The 23,380-nt window shown below is 38.4% G+C and overlaps 1 protein-coding gene across 6 annotated transcripts in view; it reads left to right on the top strand.

Annotated features, from left to right (window-relative positions):
- LOC144319764 (S-adenosyl-L-methionine-dependent tRNA 4-demethylwyosine synthase TYW1) overlaps positions 1 to 23,380 on the top strand; it is a 239,890-nt gene that overhangs the window by 89,906 nt on the left and 126,604 nt on the right. For all 6 annotated transcript variants that reach the window (XR_013385495.1, XM_077908336.1, XM_077908332.1 and 3 more), the window contains 2 exons: positions 6,956 to 7,065; positions 17,864 to 18,041. Coding sequence is in view for 5 of the 6 variants with exons in the window: in XM_077908336.1 (XP_077764462.1) it covers positions 6,956 to 7,065; positions 17,864 to 18,041 (288 nt within the window). In the remaining variant the exon portion in view is untranslated. The remainder of the gene's footprint in view (positions 1 to 6,955; positions 7,066 to 17,863; positions 18,042 to 23,380) is intronic.

The following is a 23,380-nucleotide window of genomic DNA, read 5'->3' as shown; positions in this document are numbered from 1 at the left end:
GAATGAAATAGTGATACATAGTACAACACTGATGAACCTTGAAAATATGATGCTAAGTGGAAGAAGCTAGTCACAAAAAAACGAATAGAATGATCATATGGCTATAAAATGTCTTGAATAGAGAAACCTGTAGAGACAGGAAGTAGATCAGTGGTTGCTTAAGGCCGGGGTGGAAGTGTGGATTGAAGAGTGATAGCTGGGGATCCCTCGGTGGCGCAGCGGTTTAGCGCCTACCTTTGGCCCAGGGCGCGATCCTGGAGACCCGGGATCAAATCCCACATCGGGCTCCCGGTGCATGGAGCCTGCTCCTCCCTCTGCCTGTGTCTCTGCCTGCCTCTCTCTCTCTCTCTCTGTGACTATCATAAATAAATAAAAAATTAAAAAAAAAAAAAAAAGAGTGATAGCTAAGAGGAGCAGGATTTCTTTTTGGGAGTGACAAAAATATTCTAACTTTGATTTATATTAATGGATACACAACTCTGTGAATATACTTTAAAGCTATTGGATTATCAGCTTTAAATGGAATGTTATGGTATGTGATTATATTTCAATAAAGCTGATAAAAAAGTTTTGCTTAAGTAGTAAAGACATTTAAAAATATATTTTAAGTGTATTTCAAAAGGTCTCCCTTGCATATAATGAAAATTCAAAATATATAATAGGTTATACTGTGAAAATTGCCCTTTTTTTGTTCTTGTCTTCAGTCACTTAGGTTTTCAGAGATATTCTACATGTGTGTGAATAGATTTGTGTGTCTTTGTATATACACACACAAGTAGCAGGATGCTTTATGGTATTCTTCATCTTGCTTTTTTTTGCTCCTACTTTGTAGAGATCTTTTCATATCAGTGCATATAGATTTAGAACCAAATTTTAATCCACTAAATTGAATCATTGTTTGGAAAGCAGGGAAGAAATATGTTTAAAGGGTCTTTGTCTTTAATTACTAATATGTGTATTTTCCATTAAAAAATTCTTCATTCTCTGTATATAGTAGGATTGTAATATAATTTTGCTCCAAAGTAATATGTTACTATTATTATTGCTGTGGTAAAAACACCTTACATGAGATCTGCTCTCTTAACAAAATTTTAAGTGTACAAATACGGTAGTGTTCATTATAATGTTGTCTAGCAGCTCTCTAGAACTTCTCTAGAACTTACATAACTGAAACTTTATATTTGTTAAATAGCAATTCTCAATTTCTCCCTCCTCTTGCGCCTGGCAACTTACCATTCTATTTTCTGCCTTTGTGTGTTTGACTGTTTTATAAACCCCATATAAGTGGTATCATGCAGTATTTATTCTTCTATGGCTAGCTTATTTCATTTTAGCATAATGTCCCTCAGGTTAATCTATATGGCAGTATTTCCTTTTTTTTTTTTAATTTTTTATTTATTTATGATAGTCACACAGAGAGAGAGAGAGCGAGGCAGAGACACAGGCAGAGGGAGAAGCAGGCTCCATGCACCGGGAGCCCGACGTGGGATTCGATCCCGGGTCTCCAGGATCGCGCCCTGGGCCAAAGGCAGGTGCCAAACTGCTGCACCATCCAGGGATCCCTCCTTTTTTTAAGACTGAATAATATGCCATTTTATTTATATACTGCATTTTCCTTATTCACACACACAGCTTGGCTAATAATACCATAATAAACATAAGAGTGGATATACCTCTTTGAAATTCTGTTTTTAATTCTTTTGGAAAAATACACAGAAGTGGGATTGCTATAGCATATGGTATTCTCTTTTTAATTATTTTTTAAAAACTTCCAGACTGCTTTGCATAGTGGCTACACCATTTTGCATTTCTAATAGTACATAAGAGTTCTAATTTCTTCATATGCTTGCCAACATATTATTTTATTTTGTTAATTTTCTGATGATGGCCATAAGTATAAGGTAATATCTTAATGTGATTCTGCTTTGCATTTCCCTGATGATTAGTGAGGTTGAGCATCTTTTGATATACCTGTTGGTTATTTGTATGTCTTCTTTGGAGAAATGTCCTTTGCCCATTTTAAAATTGAGTTATTATTATTATTATTATTATTATTATTTGCTATTGAGTTAATGAGGTTCTATATGTATTTTAGATTTTAACCTCTTATCTGACATATAGTTTGTAAATATTTTTGCTCATTTCATAGATTACCTTTTTACTTTGTTGTTTTTTTATTTTTTAATCTTTTGATCTGGAATGCTTTATAGTTTGTTCTAAGGCAAATGAACTTAAACTATCCCTCTAAATTTTTTGATGTATTCTTTTTGTTCTGGTAGAAGATAAGTAGCAAATAAACAAATTTCAAGAGCAAAATCTTAAAGAAATGGTGATTGGGTAGTGTAGTGTGTGGCAATATTATCAATCAAATACAATTGAGATTGGTAGAAGTTCTATCTAAAGTTATGTGTCTACGATCAAAAAAGGAGAGAGGGAATAAACAGTATTAACTAATGAAAGGATATAATAATTATAGATGCCTCCAAGATGTAATCTCTTAATTAATTTGTTAATGAAGATTTGTTAATTAATGAATATTTGAAAAGTTGGAAAACTCAAAATCCTTGTAAATTTATTTATTTAAAAAATATATGGAGTTTATTCAGATTTCATGTTTTAAATGCACTCATTTGTGTGGCGGCTGTATGTGTGTAGTTCTGTCTGCACTTTTTATCATTTGTTTAGAATTGCAGATCTATCACCACACCTTTTCCATCACCGACAGGTTCCTTCTTGTTAGCACTTGATAGCCACACCTACTCCTTTGCCCTCCCTGTTCCTAATCCCTGGAAATCACTAGCTTATTCCCAATTTCTAAATTCCTTGCAAATTTAGATTTTTTTTTCCTTTTTAAAAATATTTTATTTATTCATGAAAGAGAGAAAGGCAGAGACATAGGCAGAGGGAGAAGCAGGCTCCCTGTGGGGAACCCCATGCGGGACTCCATCCCAGAACCCCAGGATCATGACCTGAGCCATAGGCAGACGCTCAACCACTGAGCCACCCAGGTGCCCCTAAATTTAGATTTTCAAAAATAATTCAAGAAGAATGTCATTGTGAGTAGTTCTGTAATCACTATAGTAATGGAATCGGTAGTTACAAACCAGTGTTAGAAACTAGGGATGCCTGGGTGGCTCAGTGCTTAAGCATCTGCCTTTTGGCTCAGGGCGTGACCCTGGAGTCCCACATCGGGCTCCCTGCCGGGAGCCTGCTTCTCCTTCTGCCTGTGTCTCTGCCTCTCTCTGTGTGTCTCTCATGAATAAATAAATAAGACCTTAAAAAAAAAAAAAAAAAAAAAAAGAAAGAAAGAAAGAAAGCAGACCTAGATGGTTTTATAAGTAAGTTCTAGCAAGCATTCAAGGAAGAGGAATTCTCCAGAAAGCAAAGAACAAGGGAATACTTGTAAACTAATTTAAGAAACTAGTGTAACCTTGATATCAACCCCAGAGAAGTACAGCATGAAAAACAAATTGTAGTGCACTTTTGCTCAGTAGCATGGGTGTCTCTCAGTAGCATGGTTGTAAAATCCTAAACAATACATTAAAATACAGAGTCTAGGGGTGCCTAAATGGCTCAGTCAGGTAAGCGTCTGACTCTTGATTTGGCTCAGGGTGGTGAGATTGAGCCCTGGGTGGGACTCTATGCTGAGGTGGAGCCTGCTTAAAATTCTGCCTCTCCTTCTCCCTCTGCCACACTACCTACTACCCTCTTCCGCCCCCCTCCTGTGTGTGTGTGTGTGTGTGTATGTGTTTTTAAGATTTATTTATTTATTGGGGGTGGGGTGGGAGGAGCATAGGGAGAGAATCCCCAAGTAGAGCACAGAGCCTGACATAGGACTTAATCTCACAATGCGGAGTCATGACCTGAGCCAAAAGCAAGAGTAGGACACTTAACTGACAGAACCACTCAGGCATCCCATTTTTTTTGTAGGGGGTCTTGTGTGTTAACCTGATACTATCTTTTAGCTTATGTGTTTAAGCCATTTATATTGAAAGCCACTTATATTAGTATGGTTTGATTAAAATCTACATCTTGCTGTTTTCTCTGTGTTTTTATTTTTCTGCTTGCTCTCATGTTAATTATTTTATTTTATTTTATTTTAATTTTTATTTATTTATGATAGTCACACACAGAGAGAGAGAGGCAGAGACACAGGCAGAGGGAGAAGCAGGCTCCATGCACCAGGAGCCCGACATGGGACTCGATCCCGGGTCTCCAGGATCGCGCCCTGGGCCAAAGGCAGGCGCCAAACCGCTGTGCCACCCAGGGATCCCTGTTAATTATTTTAAATGATTTTATTTTATGCTCGGTCTCAGCTTATTCTTTACATATCTTTAAAATATTTTAGAGATTCTCCTAGGGTTTATAGTATACATCTTTCTTTCTTTCTTTTTTTTTTTTACAGTATACATCTTTCAACCAGAATCTACCTTCAAATAACACATCACTTCATGTGTAATAATATATGTATTTTATGACAGTATATATCTTATTCTCTTTTACCATTTTTGGGTATTGTTGGCATAAGTTTTACGTAAGTTGGAAACACAGTACATCATTAAGCTTTTTCACTTATGCTGTCAGTTATTTTTAAAGAAATTAAAGGTAAAAGCAAGTATTATTACCCCGTTATCCCCCTTTCCAGTGCTCATTATTTCTTTGTATAGATTCAGGTTTCTGTCTATATTTCTTTAGAATGAGCAATTCCCTTTAACGTATCTTGTAAGTTTGCTGAGAAGGAAATCTCAGATTTTGTCTGCAAAAGCCTTTATTTTCCATTTCTGACAGATATTTGCACTGGGTATAGAATTTTTGTCAATGAGTTTTGTTTTAAGCATACTTCTCAGGTGTGATTATAGTTTCAGCTGGCTTGTTTTCTAATGAGTTGTCAGATGTAATTTTTAATCTTTGTTCTCATGTAATGTGTCTTTTTTTTCTCTAACTTAAAAGATTTTCTCATTTTCTTTAGTTTTCATCATTTGGATAAGATATATATATTTTTTTCATAATTTTTTTTTTTAATTTAATTCATGAGAGACACATAGAAGCAGAGACCTAGGCAGAGGGGCCTGCGGGGAGCCTGATGCAGGACCTGATCCCAGGATCCCGGGATCGTGATCTGAACCAAAGGCAGATGCTCAACCACTGAGCCGCCCAGGTGCCCCCCTAAATGACCTTATTTTTTTTTTATATATATATTAACACATTTTTTTTTTTTCTATGATAGTCACACACAGAGAGAGAGAGAGGCAGAGACATAGGCAGAGGGAGAAGCAGGCTCCATGCACTGGGAGCCCGACGTGGGATTCGATCCCGGGCCTCCAGGATCGCACCCTGGGCCAAAGGCAGGCGCTAAACCACTGCGCCACCCGGGGTTCCCTGGATAAGATATTTTTAGGTTGTTTTTCATTTTTAAAATGTCCTGGTGGTTCTGTTAGCTTCTTGGATCTGTGGTGGTTTTTCATTACCTGTGAAAAATTGTTAGCTATCATTTTTCTGCTATTTCATCTGCTTTGTTATCTCTGCTTTCTTTCTGAGATTCCAAGTATGTGTATTTTGGGCCTATTCCTGTTGTCCTACAGCTCGTGGATGCTGTGTCCTTTTTTTTCACTTAAAAAATAAAACTCTTTGTTTTAGTTGGCTTTTTTGCATTGATCTCCAAGTTTTTTTACTCTCTCCTCAGCTGTTACTAGTTACTGTTGAACCTGTCAAAAGCCGGTTTTTTCATATTTAGCATTTCTCTTTGATTGTATATTATAATTTCTGTCTCTGCTGAGTTTATCCATCTGATCTTGCATATTACCCACCTTTTCTGTTGGGGCTTTTAACATATTAATCACTGTTTTTAGGGACACCTTAGGGGATGCCTCAGTCAGTTAAGCCTCTTCCTTCAGCTCAGGTCATGATCCTGGGGTCCTGAAATGGAGCCAGACGTTGGGCTCCCTGTTCAGTGGGGAGTCTGCTTCTCTCTCTCTCAAACAAATAAAATAAAATCTTTTAAAGATATCACTGTTTTTAAAATTCACTGTCAAATACTTTCAACACTTGTGTCAAAAGAGTTTGGTTCAGGTGATTGCTTTGTCTTTTGGAAATTTTTTTTTGTTTTTTGTTTTGGTTTTTATATCCCTCATTTTTTTTGTTGTTTAAAGTCAGACTTATTTTTTTGTGTGTGTGTTTGGAAATCAGAACACCTTTCTGCTTGGCCTTTCTTTTTGGAGTTCAGGTTAATCGAGTTAGGAGTTGTGCTTGAGTTGAGATTTGTTGTTTCTTTTTTTTTTTTTAATTTTTATTTTTTTATGATAGTCACACAGAGAGAGAGGCAGAGACACAGGCAGAGGGAGAAGCAGGCTCCATGCAGGGAGCCCGACGTGGGACTCGATCCCAGGACTCCAGGATCATGCCCCGAGCCAAAGGCAGGCGCCAAACCGCTGCGCCACCCAGGGATCCCAGATTTGTTGTTTCTTTACTTACCTTTAGTGTACACTGACTTAAAATTCCATGAGAGGATACCTTAAGTGTAGCGCTGGGGCTGGTTTGACAAGGGTTATTTTCTCAATGCCTTATCCTTCCTAGGCTTTAGATATTCCTACTGTGCTGCCTCTCAGGGAGGGTCATTTACTGTGATTTTGCAATCCTTCCAGAAATATTCTGTTAGTCATTAATGGTTGCTTGTTAGCCTAGTAGTGGGTGACTGGAAGAAAGAGTTGCATATTTCCATTGTTCTAATTAAACCCCAAGCTTAGCCAAGCACTTCTCCATATAACCTTCTCTGCTAGATATCATGAGTTAAACTGGAAAATACTACTATAAATAAGCTCTTAGGGAAACCAACCCTGATTTTATGACTTTATGGTTTTACTACTATGATTTTATAATCTTACTACTACTGCATAGTAGTTAACTAGCTGAGAGATGTTACTACAGAGAGTCTAGAATTTTTACCTCTTGTTCTCAGACACCACACCAATCCGGTGGGCACCGAATGGCGGTGGAAGATGGACCAGCCTGAAATGATCTTAAAGGAAGCCATTGAAAACCATCAGAACATGATTAAGCAGTTTAAAGGTATTTATCTACCCTCTAAAAAGGAATGCTAATTAGCATGAATTAAATTGGCAGAAGAATTGCCCCTTTGACAGGATTTTGTCCCTACTGGCAAATTTTCGTATAGGGAAGTGAAAACTTTGTAGAAATATTGTATACATTTTGGTCTTTTTAGTTTTTATTGACAACTTTTGTATTCCACATGATGGAAGAACTAAATAAACTTAATTCACACCAAGCAGGTCTTTGGTTCTCAATAGACACTGGCTGGGTGTCCTATGAATATAATTGGGTTCTAACACTATCTGGAGGTAGTGCCAGACCCCACAGGTCCTGTAAGACTGCCCCACATCAGACCCCAGTTTCAAGTCTAGGCTGTTACCTGTGCTGCTGACTGACTGGTTATAAATTGGAGGTTCTCACTACCTCCTGTTCGGATTTGAGTAATTTATTAGGGTGGCTCACAGAACTCAGGGAAACATCTGTTTACATTTACCAGTTTACTATAAAGGGTATTACAGAGGATTCAGTGGATGGCCAGGTGAAGAGGTAACTTAGAGCAAAGTCTGCAAGCACAGGAGCTTCTGTCCCAGTGGCCCTGGAGTGCATCACCCTCCTGGCACATGGAGGGACTCACCAGCCTAGAAGCTCATCAACTCTTGTTCAAGAAAGAGTTTTTATAAAGCCTAATATGTACTCCCTCCTTCCTCTCCCAGGAGGTCCATGGGTGTGGTTGAAAAATTCCAACCCTTTAATCACTTGGTTTCTCTGGTGACCAGCCCCATCCTGAGGCTGCTTAGGGCCCTTAATCACCTCATTAGCTCAGGTGTGTTCAACACGGGTTCCTTATGAATGACCAAAGACACGGCTTTCACTCCGGAGATCCCAAGGGTTTTAGGAGCTTTGTGCCAGGAATGAGGGCCAAAGATGAAATATATTGCTTATTATACTTCAGTCTTTCTTATTGCTTTTCTTATTTCTTATGAGAAATCGAGAAAAGTAATGCAAGTAATGATTAATCAGTAGTAATTTATTAAGGATAATCAGTCAATAATTACACCTTTATTTTATTCTTTATAATTTTCTAAGGACGTGGACCTGTGCCTATTCATGTGTATCTGTGTATGTGCTAACTTATTTTTGTATATCTGCAAAGATGCTAATATTTAAATTTGTAGATTTGTATCTTCTAGTCTCAAGCACTTTTTTTTTTTTGACAAATTACTTTCTCTCGTGTGGATAAAGCAGTGTCTCTTATCAGTGTTTGGAAAATTCAATGAAACTGGTAAAGAACTAAGTTTCAAGATCTGGTATCTGACTAGCAACACTCATTATTGATTTAGTTAATATTGATTATTGATCTTCAAACAAATCATATGCCTTCTTAAAAAATTTCAAAGCAGAGTCTTGTTTTCTCTTGGATAACGTATTGGTCAGAGTTCTCCAGAGAAACAGTCAACAGGATGGTGTGTGTAAGAAATTGAGAGAGAGCTATTGATTTGGGGAGCCAGCTCACGTGATTGTAATCAGTATAGGCATCTCAAATGGCTTGTTTTCAGGTTCCCATGGGGTAAGAGAGAGAAGAGTTTTAAAAAATATCTGTTGTGTTGTTGTAGGGGGAAGCTAGATAAAGGATTGCAGAGAGAAAGAATAGCACATTTGTGGACAAGTGAATCCTGAGTAAGGGCTAAAATGCCTGGGGAGGGGGGAATGACACCCCCCCTCCCATTCAGCAAGGACTGTCTACTTCATTCTTCAAAAAGCTTTCTTTCCTAGGGGGATCCCTGGGTGGCTTAGCGGTTTGGCGCCTGCCTTTGGCCCAGGGCACGATCCTGGAGTCCTAGGATCGAGTCCCACGTCCGGCTCCCTGCACGGAGCCTGCCTCTCTGCCTCTCTCCCTCTCTCTCTCTCTCTCTGTCTTTCATAATAAATAAATAAATAAATAAATAAATACATACATACTTAAAAAAAAGCTTTCCTAGCATAATAAATAAATAAATCTTAAAAAAAAAGCTTTCCTAGCCTATTGATTTTGACCTAGTAATTCCCCAAAGCGTTCTTTTTTCACATCTTCGTTACTTGACAGTGTTACCATGTCAGTAAAACATTGTTTACTCTTTATTGTTGATTCATTTAATCAACAATAAATTTTCTATAAAGGTTTTCAAGTCGGAACTGGTTTTTAGTTGGAACATTTGTACACTGACACTCTTCAAGGTGCCAGAGCAATTTTTCTTTAAAGTAGTAGTAGAAAATGGGCTTATGAAGAGCCAGTGGGGCAAAGCTACCGTCTGTGGGATTATGACTGAAGGCCTCTAAGTTAGAATCCCACCCAGGCCGAATGATAGGGCAGCGCTGCGGTGCCTCGGTTGGCTTCGGATAGCCGGTCCCCCGCCGTCCCGGCTGGCGGGCCGCTGCGCGCGCCCTGCGTGCCCCGCGTGGGGACCGGGGTCCGGTGCAGAGAGCCCGTCGTCCTGGGAATCCGGGTGCGGCCGGAAAGGGGGCTACCCCCTCGCCCGTCATGCAACGCACGTTCGTGGGGAACCTGGTGTTAAACCATTACTAGACGACCTGCTTCTGGGTCGGGGTTTCGTATGTAGCAGAGCAGCTCCCTCGCTGCGATCTATTGAAAGCCCTGGACGCAAGGGTTTGTTTAAAAAAAAAAAAAAATTAAAGAAAATGGGCTTATATTTGAAGGAGTGGTGGGTTGACAGGCTGGCATATGGGCATAAAGGAGCTCTCATATTTTATGTTTTCACGAAGAGTGAGCACTCTTTATTTTCAGGTTTTGGATCATGGTAACTATTTGTTAATGTTTTTTTTTTTTTTTTTTTTAATTTCATTCCAAGCTTAAATAAGGCATTACTTTTTTGAAAAATCTGTCTTACTGCTGTAATAATTATAGTAAACCTAGCTATGATACTGTAGTATTAAAAGAGAAAAAAACCCTAATTATTAAAGGATGAAATACATAATTTGGAAGAATACAGAGCTCTTCTAGAAAACTGGTGGTAGCCTGCAGCCCTCAATAAACATATTGTTTTCTTTTTAAAAATATCATAACAGGCAAAATTATGGAATTTTAGTATTTCACAATATTGGTTATGTTTTCTGTCTTCTCGACTCAGCAGAAAGTAAACCATTCAAATGTATGACTGTTTATTTTATTGTAGACATTCGTCAGGCAGTGAGATTTTGTAACTTCACTTAGGCTTTATCAATGGTTATAGCCTAAAGTTTTCTTTCTTTCTTTCTTTTTTTTTTTTTTAAGATTTTATTCATTTATTCATGACAGAGAGGGAGAGAAAGAGAGAGAGAGGCAGAGACACAGGCAGAGGGAGAAGCAGGCTCCATGCAGGGAGCCCGACGTGGGACTCGATCCCAGGACTCCAGGATCGCGCCCTGGGCCAAAGGCAGGCGCCAAACCGGGTCTCCAGGATCCGGGTCTCCAGGATCATACCCCAGACTGAAGGCGATACTAAACCGCTGGGCCACCAGGGCTGCCCAGCCTAAAGTTTTCTTTTTTTATAAACCAATTCCTCCTGCAGTCAGTGAAATCTCTATGTTCTATCTTTTGTTCATTCCTAGAGGATAGAGTTTAAATAAAACAAGTCCTTTTCCTTTCTGAATGGTGAGCCTCAAGAGTGAAGATGGTGAGGCTAACTCCTGCTTCCTCTTCTGAACTGCATATCCTCACCTGGCTGCAGTCCTAAAACGGATCCTACATGTGGACTCTATAAAGATGCAGATACATAACTCTAGATTTTATTTCAGCCACTGGTGGAGTCTCTCTTCTCTCTCTTCTCCAGATCTGAACTCCTCTGTAGAGACTGGTCTGGAGAGGTGGTTTATATCATGGGATGTAGTTATTCACTCACAGAGACCCTGCTGGAAATTCCCCCTTTCTCCCACAGCCGTAGTAGAGTTTCCCTATTACCCTGTGCCCCCAGCGGCTTGAGAAAAGCAAAACAAAATTAAAAACCAAAGGAATGGGGTATTACCATTTTTCTTAGTTAGAATTTGGGTTACATTTTCCTTAGGAAAAAAAAATGAATTTGATTAGTGATATTGAAATAGATATATTAGTACTGTAGTTTAAGTATATTGCAGATTAATTTGGTCTTGAGGGGTTTGAATGGTAACTTAATCTTCATTTTAACAGCATTATATCTGTGGAAATACAAATTTCAGGTTTAAACAGAAATGCTTTCGGAACATTACAGGCGGTTTTCAAAGAATCTAAGCTATTTCCTTCTTAGTTGGTTATATTCTGGATATCCTGACTTCATCCCGTCTTTAGAGGTTCAATCTTAACTTATTAATAATTTCCCTTATTATGGTTTGGAGTATTTTGTTTTTTAGTGTGCTTTTCTACACCATGATGAATACCTGCTCTCTCTCATGGGTCTGGTTTAGTCATTTTATGATTTTATTTTTGTGGAGGAGGAGACTTGCTGTGGGGCTTTTTGCTTCTTCCCTCTAAACTTCAAGGTTTAGCTAAATGGCCAGCCTTGAACAGATTTTGAAGATATCCTGATTGTTTTTTTAATGCTTCCCTTTTGTGCTTCTGTTCTCAATTCTGAGGACAATTATTGTTCTTCAGTTACTTAATTGAATCATTAAAATATCTTTCTCCTCATGACCTTTATTGGCTTTCCCTTTATACACATGCAGAATTAACTTTCTGTTGATTACAAGTGGGTCAGAATTTCAGTGCAGCTCAGCATCTGTTCAAAATGCTGCCTGTCCCCTTCTAGATAACTACACCAGGGAGAAATAGTTCCAGAGATTGGGGTGGAGGCTTCCTTAGGTCAATTCCTATCAGTTCAGCAATCAAGTGAGTGAACTCTGTTTGTCAGGAACATCTTCATTGCTGAAGTTGCAAAGATGAAAAGACATTATTTGTGCTAGATTTTTTTTTAATCTATAGTTTAAGTTAGACGTGAAGTAATGCAAAAAAATAAGTTTCCTACGGATGGTTTTCACAAACAAGGCATGCTAAAGTACATGTCCAAAAGAAACATGGGGGTGGTGAGGAAGAAAGCCCCACCTGCTAATTGTTTTCTGAAGGTTATTTATGAGAAACTTCCCAGTGGAAGTGACCATGTCAAAGATCTATTTGACGTTCAACCAGGAGGGTTCTTAGCAAGATCTTTAGTGAGGGATTATATTGTTATGAAAAGAAGGAAGAGAATATTTTATGTCTCATTTTATGTCTGACTGACCCACACTTCAGAAATAGGCAAGAATGCCCTTATGCTGGGCAATATATCAAGTTTATTTTTGTGGTACTTGGATTTATTGCTATAACAGAGGATGACACTTCTGGCGTGTCAAGTTTCTGCTTTGGCATCTTTGAGTGAGATAAAGTATACTTCGTAGTAATCTGATGACTGTAGTGATTGTCCAGGATCAGGAAGCTATTCAGGATAAGGGAAATGTCAGGAATTTACTTAAGGGGAAAAAAAATCAGAATAACAAAGCAGAAGTGAAGAGGGTAAGGTTTAGGGAAATATGGGAATAAAGAGAGAGCCTCTGTGTGTGTGAGAGAGAGACAGACACTCCGCATGTGGAAAATATCTCTGTAGATTTGTTACTGAAATGTAGTGTTTGCTGTTCTCTGGACTATCTTCCTGCTCCAGAGCTGCTATTAGAAATTTAGAGGATGTCTTATTTCCTGAACTATTTCCTTGAGGACAGTGAAGGAAGGCCTTGTTTTAGGAAAGATCACTATTATAATAGCCTCTGGCAGTGAGCATGAAATAGAAATGTGTTATGAAGGACAGAACCATGATTTTACATATTCCCGTCAACACCTTACTTTTGAGAAAATTAGGACAATTTTTAAATCCTAGAATTATGACTCTTTAAGGAGTTTTACCATGGGACTTTTTTTGTCTGGGTTTTTGTTTTTGTCATTGTCTAAATAGATAGGTTGAGATTTTTAGTTCAGGGTCTCAGAGAGAATGACAGCTGATCCTTTGCTTTTACATCTTCCTCCTTCCCTGGCTGCTTCTTGGGTGTCCTCCCATGACCTCTCTTTCTTTCCCTAGACTTGAGTCCCCTAGCTCCCAGTTCACTCCGTGAGTGCCCTAGCTCCCAGTTCACTTCTCCGTCTACACTCACTGCCCTGGCAGTCCAACTCAGGCCCAGAATGGAAGTACTATCCATTTGCCAAAATGTTTATTTCCTCCTGGTCTATTCTTGCAGAATCCAAACTTGAACATTGGACACTCATTCACACATACATAAGAGATATCAAACTTTACCATTCTAAAATTGAGCACAGGCTATTCCTTCCCTGTAAGACCTGTTACCCTCAAAAGTTTTGTTTGTCTAAGTTGGTGGCAGCTCTGTTGCTCTGGCCAAAAGCTTTGTAGAAATCATTAATTACCGGGACGCCTGGGTGGCTTAGTGGTTGAGCGTCGGCCTTTGGTTCAGGGCATGATCCCAGTCCCAGGATCTAGTCCCACATCGGACTCCCTCATCATGGAGCCTGCTTCTGCCTCTGCCTGTGTCTCTGCCTCTCTGTGTCTCTTCTGAATAAATAAATTTAAATAAATCTTTAAAGAAATAATTAATTACCTTTCTCTCTCTTATCTTACATCCAATCCATTAGAAAATCCTATTGATTTTATCTTCAAGATAGATCTCTTCCTGCAACCTCCACTGTCACCACTGCAGTGGAAGCCACCATCATTTCTTGCTTGGATTATACAATAGCCTCTTGCCAGTGTAACCTCTTTGCCCCTATAGTCTCAGTTTAGCATCCAATCTGATCCAAACATTTAGAACGAAATTTAGATTACGCCACCTTTTTCCAGTGGAAGTGGAAAACCTTGCCGTGGCTACCCATGTTTCTCAGATTCCTTGGACATGTCAGTGTGCTCCTGCCTTAGGGCCTTTGCTCTGCCATCTGCTGCCTAGATTCCTTGGGCCACCACCCGCATCTTCTTCAAGTCAGATCACAGTTTTGTAGCGAGCTTCTCCTGACTGCCCTTTTTTCTAGGCAGCCTGCCTCCTCCTCTTCTTTGGATCCCTAATCTGTACCCTACTCTACATTTTCTGTTCCATATGCTTATCACCTTCTAAGATACTAAAGATATGCATATCCTGTGTGGTAGCCAGTAGCCTCGTGTGGGCCTTTATATTTTGAATAATGAAAATTAAAAAAAAAATTGGTTTGTCATCAAAGTAACCACACTTTTAAGTGTTCAAGAGTCCCACATGGCTGGTGGCTACTGTATTAGATTGCACAGAGAACATTTGCATCATCTCAGAACATTTTACTGTATAGAATTTACAGATTTATTATGTTTGATGTTCTCTGTTTCATAAGAATATAAACTTCACAAAGGCAGAGGTTTTTCTCTAAATAGATAAATTATTTGTAAAGTTATTCACTGTAGAAAAGTTGTCTAGAGGATGCCTGAGTGGCTTAGTTGGCTAAGCATCTGCCTTTGGCTCAGGTCATGATCCCAGGGTCCTGGGATCGAGTTCCCCGTTGGGTTCCCTGCTCAGTGGGGAGCCTGCTTCTTCCTTTCCCTCTGCCATTCCCCCCACTTCTGCTCTCTGGCTCTCTCTCTCTGTCAAATAAATAAAATCTTAAAAAAAAGCTGCCTAGAGCACTATTTGGCACATAGTAAGTGATCTATAAATATATGCTGAATTGAGTGGAATTATTTTATTTTTGAAATAATTAAAAGATTGAATTTTTGTTTCAATTCACAAAATAAATATTATTCAAATAAAAATATTTGCAGCTAACATTTTTGGAATGCTTTTGTGCTAGGCCTGGCACTGCCCTAGGTATTTATTTCATTGAATTTTTATAAAAGCTGTGTATGGGGGCACCTGCGTGGCTCAGTCAGTTGAACATGTTCTTGATTTCAGCTCAGGTCATGATCTCAGCCTCATGAGATTGAGCCCTATGTTGGGCTCTCTGCTCAGCATGGAATCTGCTTAAGATTTTCTCTCTCCCCTCCCCTTTCCCTTCCCCTGCTTGCACTCTCTTCCCTCAATAAATACAATCTTAAAAAAAAAAAAAGCCGTGTGTGTGTGTGTGTGTGTGTGTGTATGTGTGTGTGTGTAAAATCCCCATTTGTAGATTAGAGAATGGGCATAGAGAGGTTGAGTGGCTTGACCAAGAAACACAAACCAACTTAGTGGTATAGCCAGAATTTAGACCTGCTACACATGACTTCCAGTGCTTAGGGCCTAGCCAATGCTCAATTATTCTACTTTCTGAGTTTCAGGTTAATTTTGCAGTTCAGGTTAAATCTGCCCTTTTCATATGCTCATTGCGAGGGGCGGGGGGAGTGAGGTTAAATTTAATGACATTTTTTATAAAAAGGAAATGAACACGGAAGACTCCTAACTCTGGGAAACAAACTAGGGGTGGTAGAAGGGGAGGAGGGCGGGGGGTGGGGGTGACTGGGTGGCAGGCACTGAGGGGGGGCACTTGATGGGATGAGCACTGGGTGTTATTCTGTATGTTGGCAAATTGAACACCAATAAAAAATAAATTTATTATTAAAAATAAAAAGGAAATGCTTTCTGCTGAGTTGTTTTGGCAATGTACAGTGAGTTAGGGATCAAGTTTTTTAAAAAACTTGATTCACTTAAGATCGTAGATTTCAGTCACCTAAAAAAATCACTCATTTAAAAATACTAATGTGAAATACATTCTCAGAACTGCAGTTAGATAGCAATCATAGCAGGTATCATCTGTCACATTTAGATTGTTCTGGTTTTAGTCTGTATTGTGTTAGTTTGATCTTTTGGATATTTAGTTGAAGTTGCTTGTTTCCACATAAAGTGTGTGTGCATGCTCAGCTGCACATGTATAAAATAAAATCACTTTCTGGTAAATAAGGTACAAATGAGCAGTGAAACTTGACTTTATTTTCTCTGGGTTTGTTATATAGTTAAGGTGATACCGACTGGGATTTAATCATTTTAAGAAACCAGGATAATAGCAGTGATAAATTTTAAACAAATGTTTTTTGTGCACTAGGCATTCTGCTAAAGCCTTTTACATGCCTTATCTTATATAATGCCAACAAAAATTCTTTGAGGTAGGGACTTTTCACGGTTCAGGAAATTATGTTTCCAGGGTGGCTAAGTGAGAGGGAATATTAACATCCTTCCTCCCACCTTCAGTCTTCACAAGGAATCTGTGAAGAGACTATATGCTTTGTAAAGAACTTAGAGTTAGTTGATAGAAATATCAGAAATAAAGAAGATATATTTTTATTTCCCTTTTTATACTCTTTCCAAGTCTTCCAAATTCTGTCTTAGATTGAGGGACTGTTATGAGTGCCTTGTACATTTGAATTGAGAGCAGTTCTCAACCCATTCTGCACACTGAAAACGAATGGGAAGTGTTTTAAAAAAATGCCTGAGTCCCGTCCCCAGAGGTTTTTGACTTCATTGGTTTGGGATACCACTTGGACATTGGGAATTTTTTTTTTTTTTTTGACATTGGGATTTTTAAAAGTGCTTTGGGTAGTTCCAAGGTGTGGTGAGGGGCAAGAACCTGTGGTGTGTGCCGGTGGTCCCCAAACTTGTTGGCACATTGGAACCACCTGGGGAGCTTCTGAAACTACTGATTACTGTGCTTCTCTCCCAGGATTGTGGTTTAATTGGTCTGTGCTGGGGCCTGGAATTTGGAAGAGTTAAGATTTCCCAGGTGATTCCAATGTGCAAACAGATTTGGGGACTTCTGATTTATGCAGTGATGTTCCACCTCGGCTGCACGTTAGTGTCACTTGAGTTTTAGAAGGTCCCATCATCCTGGTTTACACTCACTTAAGTAGAATCTTTGGCATTGGACCTAGTTTTTGACACTCAGGCGATTCCAACGTGCAGCCAATGGTGATAAATTCAGGTTTCTTTTTGTTTCTTATATGGTTTTGAACCAACTCCATTTAGTTTCACAATTCAGAATCCTTGTGGAATGAAGGAGATAAGAAGAGGCTTTTCCTTATACCGAGTTCAGCTTCTTCCCCTCATATTTTTATTGTGGTAAAATATATATAACACAATATTTACCAGTGCAGCCATTTTTAAGGTGTATGATCAGTGTCCTTACTGATCAGTGTCACTGATCAGTGTCATTACTGAATGTACTAAGGTACATTCTTAATATTGTGCAATTGTCACCACTACCCATTTTCAGAACTTTGTCATCATCCCTAACAGAAGTTCTGTACCCAAGAAAAAACAAATCTTGTTTCTCCCTCTTCCCAGCCTCTGGTAACTTTCTATTTTCTTTCTGTTTGAATTAGCCAATTCTAGGTACCTCAAATAAGGGAATTCATACATTTGTCCCTATGTGTTGGGCTCTTTTCACTTAGCATAGATTCATCCATTTGTCACCTGATAGCATCACATTCCTTTTGCAAAGCTAAATAATATTCCTTTGCCCATTTATACTAAATTTTGTTTATCCACTTATCTGTAGTAAACATTTGAGTTCATTTTCTTAAACCAACATGAAAGAATACAGAACTAAGCAAATTATGGAAAGTAATATATTCTGCATTCCAGATAATTAGCTAACAAAATTTGGTTTGTCTGCTTATACTCATGTAATTTAATTAGTATTAAAACCAAGGATGAGATTGCTGATTTTTCTGATTTACTAATTCTAGCTTTTTCCTCTTCCTGGCTGTGGTTTTGTATTATTTGAATGGTATAAAAAATGAATTTGCCATCTATAACTAAAGAACCGTTAAGAAAAATTAAAAACTTTTAAGAAAAATAAAAGTTTTTCCCAACGCTTACTGAGCTTGTTCCTTTTCACTGTGTTCTCCAGGAGTACCAGGTGTCAAAGAAGAACGTTTTGAAGAAGCAATGATGGTAAAGCACTGTGCGTTGTCCCTTGTGGGAGAACCCATCATGTACCCAGAAATCAATAGGTTTTTGAAACTACTCCATGAGTGTAAAATCTCTAGTTTCCTGGTCACAAATGCACAATTCCCTCTGGAAATCAGGTGAGCCATCCAGCTTATTAAGATACTCTACTTGGATCTATATTTGACCGAAAAGTAAAACAGGCATTAATGTATTCAAAAAGGGCTTATCAGTTACTCACTACATACACATGTTGGCTTTTTGGGGCAAGAGATGGGCCTATTCTTTTTTTTTTTTCTTTAATGATTTTATTTATTCATGCATGAGAGACACAGACAGAGGGAGAAGCAGGCTCCCTGTAGGACTTAATGCAGGACTCCATCCTGGAACCTAGGAATACCCGCCAAGCCAAAGCAGATGCTCAACCACTGAGCCACCCAGGTGTCCTGAGATGGCCTACTTTTAAAAATGCATTCTATTAGGAAGATAATATTAGTAAAAAGAATAGAGGCACAAATTAATTGCTGGGAGAATTCAAAAGAGAATGCAGTTTTTTTCCAGAAGGGGAGAAACAGGGTAAAACTTCTCAGCAAAGTCACCATTTAATTGGAATCTTAAAGGTTGGAAGCTATAGTTTTTAATAAGAACCTCCTGAGAAAGGTTGGAAGTTAGGGTATTTGTGATACTGTTATGTAAATATAGTTCATCTGGACCACAGAGTGTATGAAAGAGACTGGCAGCTGGAAACCTAAGTTGAAAAGGTAGGGGGTAGATTGTAGAGAATTTCAAGTGCTGTTTTTTGGAAAGATCTTGCTTCCTGCAGAGAATTCTGCTAGCATGGTGTAAAACGGGAGAACCAAAAGCAGGCAACTCGCTAGGAGAGGGTTCATTTAGGTAAGAGTAATAAAGATGAAAGTAAGACAGAGAGAGTGAAGAGTCCTAAAAAAAGACATTATTGAGACATAATAGATCAGCTTGGTGAACTGCATGGCTCTTGAGAGTCCAGCATGGAAGAGGATCAGTTAATGACTAGAAGGTTTCCAGCCTGTTGATTGCTAGGATTATGGGGCTCTGGAGCTGTAGAGGATCACATAAGGAAGGAACAGGTTTAACAGGTATGATGAGTTGGTTTGGGTGACTTAGACGGGGAGCTTTCCAGATGGAGATGACCATCTTCTGGGGCCCGGAAATGATATGTTTTTGTATTATACTTGAACTATGCACATATTATAACACCAAAAACATTAAATTTTACTTATTTACCTGTGCTTTCCCCATTAGACAGAGTTGCTTGAGACTGGTGACCCCTGTTTGTTTATCTTCATGTCACTAGTGTAGTACCTGTAAGTTCTCAGGAAATGGCTAGTGAAATACTGGGGAAATTTGCACATAGGAATAAAAGACAATGATCTTTTAAAATTCAAAGTTGTTTTGTAAATACCAACCAATAAAATATAACATGAAAAAAAGAGAAATTCTTAAATATAAAAAGACACCAATAGAGTGATGTCAGAATCACAGTGGCCTGCCTCATTCCATTTTTTCTCTTGCCTTCCATTTACAACTAATCAGACATCCATAACAAAACAAAGCAAAAAAAGCACCTTTGTATAGCTCATCAGGACATCCAAGAGATTCATTTGTGTGTGTACCCAAAAGAGAGTGGATTATATGTTGGAGGAGGCCATGGAGTAAGGGGAATGGCAGCAGAGGCTGCTGGGACAGGTCTGATAGGGAGCCAGCACCACCCTTCTGGCAGAGGAGGTGGAGGGTGAAGGCGCCTGCTACAGAGCCAGAGGAGAACCTGTTGCTTTCTCTCAGAAACCACAGTGACTGGGGAAGGAAAGGGAAAGGAAGAAGGCAGGCATGGAACTGAAGGAAAGTATTTCCTGCTATCTGCCCCAGGGGATATTTGTAAAAGGATTGCCCACAGAGCTCTGGGAACCCCCTACTTGAGGATCCTACTACCTGGTCATGGGCCATACCCAAAGTCCCAGGTGCTAAGCACATACCACCTTCCACTGTGGTGCCACCCCCTCTCCCCCCTTTTAAATGCACAGCTTTCAGCAGTGGGGAGTCCGCTCTGGTAAGAAAAACCAAAAACTTGTGCTGCAGCACCACCTTCTGGAAGAGAAAAGGAAGGCTTCCAATTACCAACCTGTTAAAACTGTTGGAATCAAAGTAAACAAGATTTTTACATAACAAAGAAAGGTATTTGCTGCTCCAGATACTGTGGCAGAGGCACTTTTTATAAAACCAACCATGAAAAATCATGGTAATATGGTATCACAAAAGGAAATACACACAAAATATTGCAATCTGATACATAATTCAAACTAGCTATTATGATGAAATTCAACAAGCTACAAGAAAACTTAATAAAGGCAATATAATGATCTCGGGAATAAAATTAATGAATAGAAGGAGTACTTTACCAAAGAGATTGAAATTCTAAAGAATTCTAAAGAAGAACCAAACTCTGGAGCTGAAAAACTCAATACGTGAAATGAAGAATGCATTTACAAAGCATTGAAAATAGAGCAGATCAGATGAAAGAGAGAATTAACAAGCCGGAAGATAGGAATCTAGAAATGGTTCAGGTGGAAGAGGAGAGAGAACTAAGATTTTAAGAAAGTAGAGAAACCCTATGAGAACCATCAGATTCCATTAGGAGAGTCAATATTAGATGATTGGGTTTACCAGAGGGACAAGAGAGAGAAGGAAGTGGAGCATATTAAAGAAATGATAACTGAGAACTTCCCAAACTTGGGGAAGGAACTGGACAGACAAGTCCACAAAGGTAATAAAACACTTACCTCATTGTAAAAAGACTTTGTTTAAGACACACTATATCTAAACTGTCGAAAGTAAATGGTAAAGAATTTTAAAAGCAGCTGGGGGTGGGAGGAGATAATAACCTACAAAGGAACCTGCATTAGGCTATCAGCAGATTTCTCAGCAGAAACTCTACAACTTGGGAAAAGTAGAATGACTTTTTCAAAATATTAAAAGATGAAAACTGCCTCTCAATATCTGGCAAAGTTATCCTTCAGATATGACGGAAGGATAAAGGCTTTCCCAGGCAAACCAAAACAGAGAGTACTTTAACCACCACAAGATCTGCCTTACAAGATATGTTGCAAGGAGCTCTTCAAGCTGAAATGGGAAGATGAAAGTACACAAAACTCTAATTAAGGTGGTAAATGGACAATCAGAATTAGAACACTGTAATTCTCTTTTAGAATAGTATATTAAACTCTTAATTATAGTATAAAGGTTAAAGGAAAAGCTTTAAAAATAATTATAGCTACTACAACTTGGTAGCAAAATCACAGCATGAAAAGATAATTGTGACATCAAAAATACTGAAGAATAAAAAGGGTGGAATCTTTATGGGCAGATCACAATAAATTGCTATCAGCAGAAAAAAATGACTACTTTATAAGATGTTCTTTGTAATCCTCCTGGTAACCACTAAGCAAATATGTAGAGCATAGACATGAAACATAAAGAAGAGGGGAAACTGAGCAAATCACTATGGAAAACCACCAACTTACAAAGGTAGAAACAGAAGGAAAAATAAACAGTGGGAAGGCAAAAGATAAAATGGCAGTAGTAAATCCTACATGTCAAGAATCACCTGAAATTTAAATGGATTGAACCCACCAATCACAGGGCACAGAGTGGCTGAATGGATAAAAAACAAAGCATAAAACTCAACCAAATGCTGCATACAGGAGACTTATTTCAGCTCTAAGGACACCTACAGACTCAAAGTAAAAGGATGGAAGATGTACTCCAAGCAGGTGGGAGTCAAAGGTGAGCAATACCTGTATCAGACAAAATAGACTCCAAGTCAAAAAGGATAACAAGAGACAAGGAGGTCATTATGAAATGATAAATGAATCCATACATCAAGAAGATAGAACATTTGTGAATATATACAGTTCCAATACCCAAGCACTAAAATCTATTAAGCAAATACTAAGAGCTCATGAGGTATAAGTCGATAGATAATAGAATAATAGTAAAAGACCTAAATATCCCACTGGCAGCAATAGATAGATAGGAAATCAATAGGGAAACTTTAGAATTGAACCACATTTTAGAACAAATGGACTTAACAGACATACAGAACATTCCAAAATAAATAAGGAACTCAGTCAATTTAGCAACAAAAAAATAATCTGATTAGAATATGGGCAGATTAACTAAATAGGCATTTTTGCAAAGAGGACATCAAAATGGCCAACAGGTAGGTACATAAAAAGATGCTCACATCACTCATCATCAGGGAGATGCAAATCAAAACCACAATGAGATACCACCTCACACCTGTTAAAATGGCTGTCATTGAGAAGACAAGAGACAAAAGATGTGGCGAGGATGTAGTAAAAAGGGAACCTTTATACGTTGTTGGTAGAAATTTAAATCAGTTCAGCCACCATGGAAAATAATATGGAAGTTTCTAAAATAATTAAAAATAGATCTACCATATGATCCAGCAACTCCACCTCTGGATATATACCCAGAGGAAATGACAATAGGATTTTGAGGAGATGTATGTACTTCTATGTTTATTACAGCATTATTCACAATGGCCAAGATATGGGATCAACCCAGATGCCTATCAACAGATGAATGGAAAAAAAAATGTGGTGCATATACATAATGAAATATTATTCATCCATGAGAAAGCAGGATAGCCTGCCATTTGCAACAGCTTGGATGGACCTTGAGCAAGTATGGTATGCAAGTCAGAGAAAGTCAAGTACTATATGATTTAACTTATATGTAGAATCTAAAAAAGTTAAATCTGTTTTTTTCTTTTTTTTTTCTTTTTTTAAGTAAAACAGTGGTTACCAGGGAATGATGTAGGGTGTAAGATTGGTGGTGGTGTTTAAGGGTACAAATTTGTAACAAGTAGTAAATATGCTGTAGAGACCTAAAAAGTATAATGAATATAGATAATAATATTGTACTATAATTATGTAATGTGATGTTACATTGGCAATCACATTACACTGTATAAATGTAACATACTGTACACTTTATTTTTTTTTTTAAGATTTTATTTATTTATTCATGAGAGAGACACAGAGAGAGCCAGAGCACAGGCAGAGGGAGAAGCTGGCTCCATGTAGGGAACCTGACCTGGGACTTGATCCCAGGACTCCAGGATCACGCCCTGGGCCGAAGGTGGCGCTAAACTGCTGAGCCACCCAAGCTGCCACATACTGTACACTTTAAACTTACACAGTGTTATGTGTCCAGTTTATTCAGTAAAAAAGACACTATTTTTGTAAAGAAGAATGATCATACACACAGAGGCATGCGCAAAGTCAGTTTAAAATTTATCATCATAGGAAATCAGTGGGTTGGTTAAAATTATTTACTTCTGGGCAATAATTAGAAAACCAGTGACATTGTCACAAGGTTAGCTAAAATATTACTTTTTTGAAGTTGTATAAGGTAAAGT

Source organism: Canis aureus, chromosome 8 (assembly GCF_053574225.1).
Source record: "Canis aureus isolate CA01 chromosome 8, VMU_Caureus_v.1.0, whole genome shotgun sequence".
Classification (NCBI taxonomy): domain Eukaryota; kingdom Metazoa; phylum Chordata; class Mammalia; order Carnivora; family Canidae; genus Canis; species Canis aureus.
Note: the sequence above shows the minus strand (reverse complement) of the source record. Positions and strands in the feature narration are given on the sequence as shown.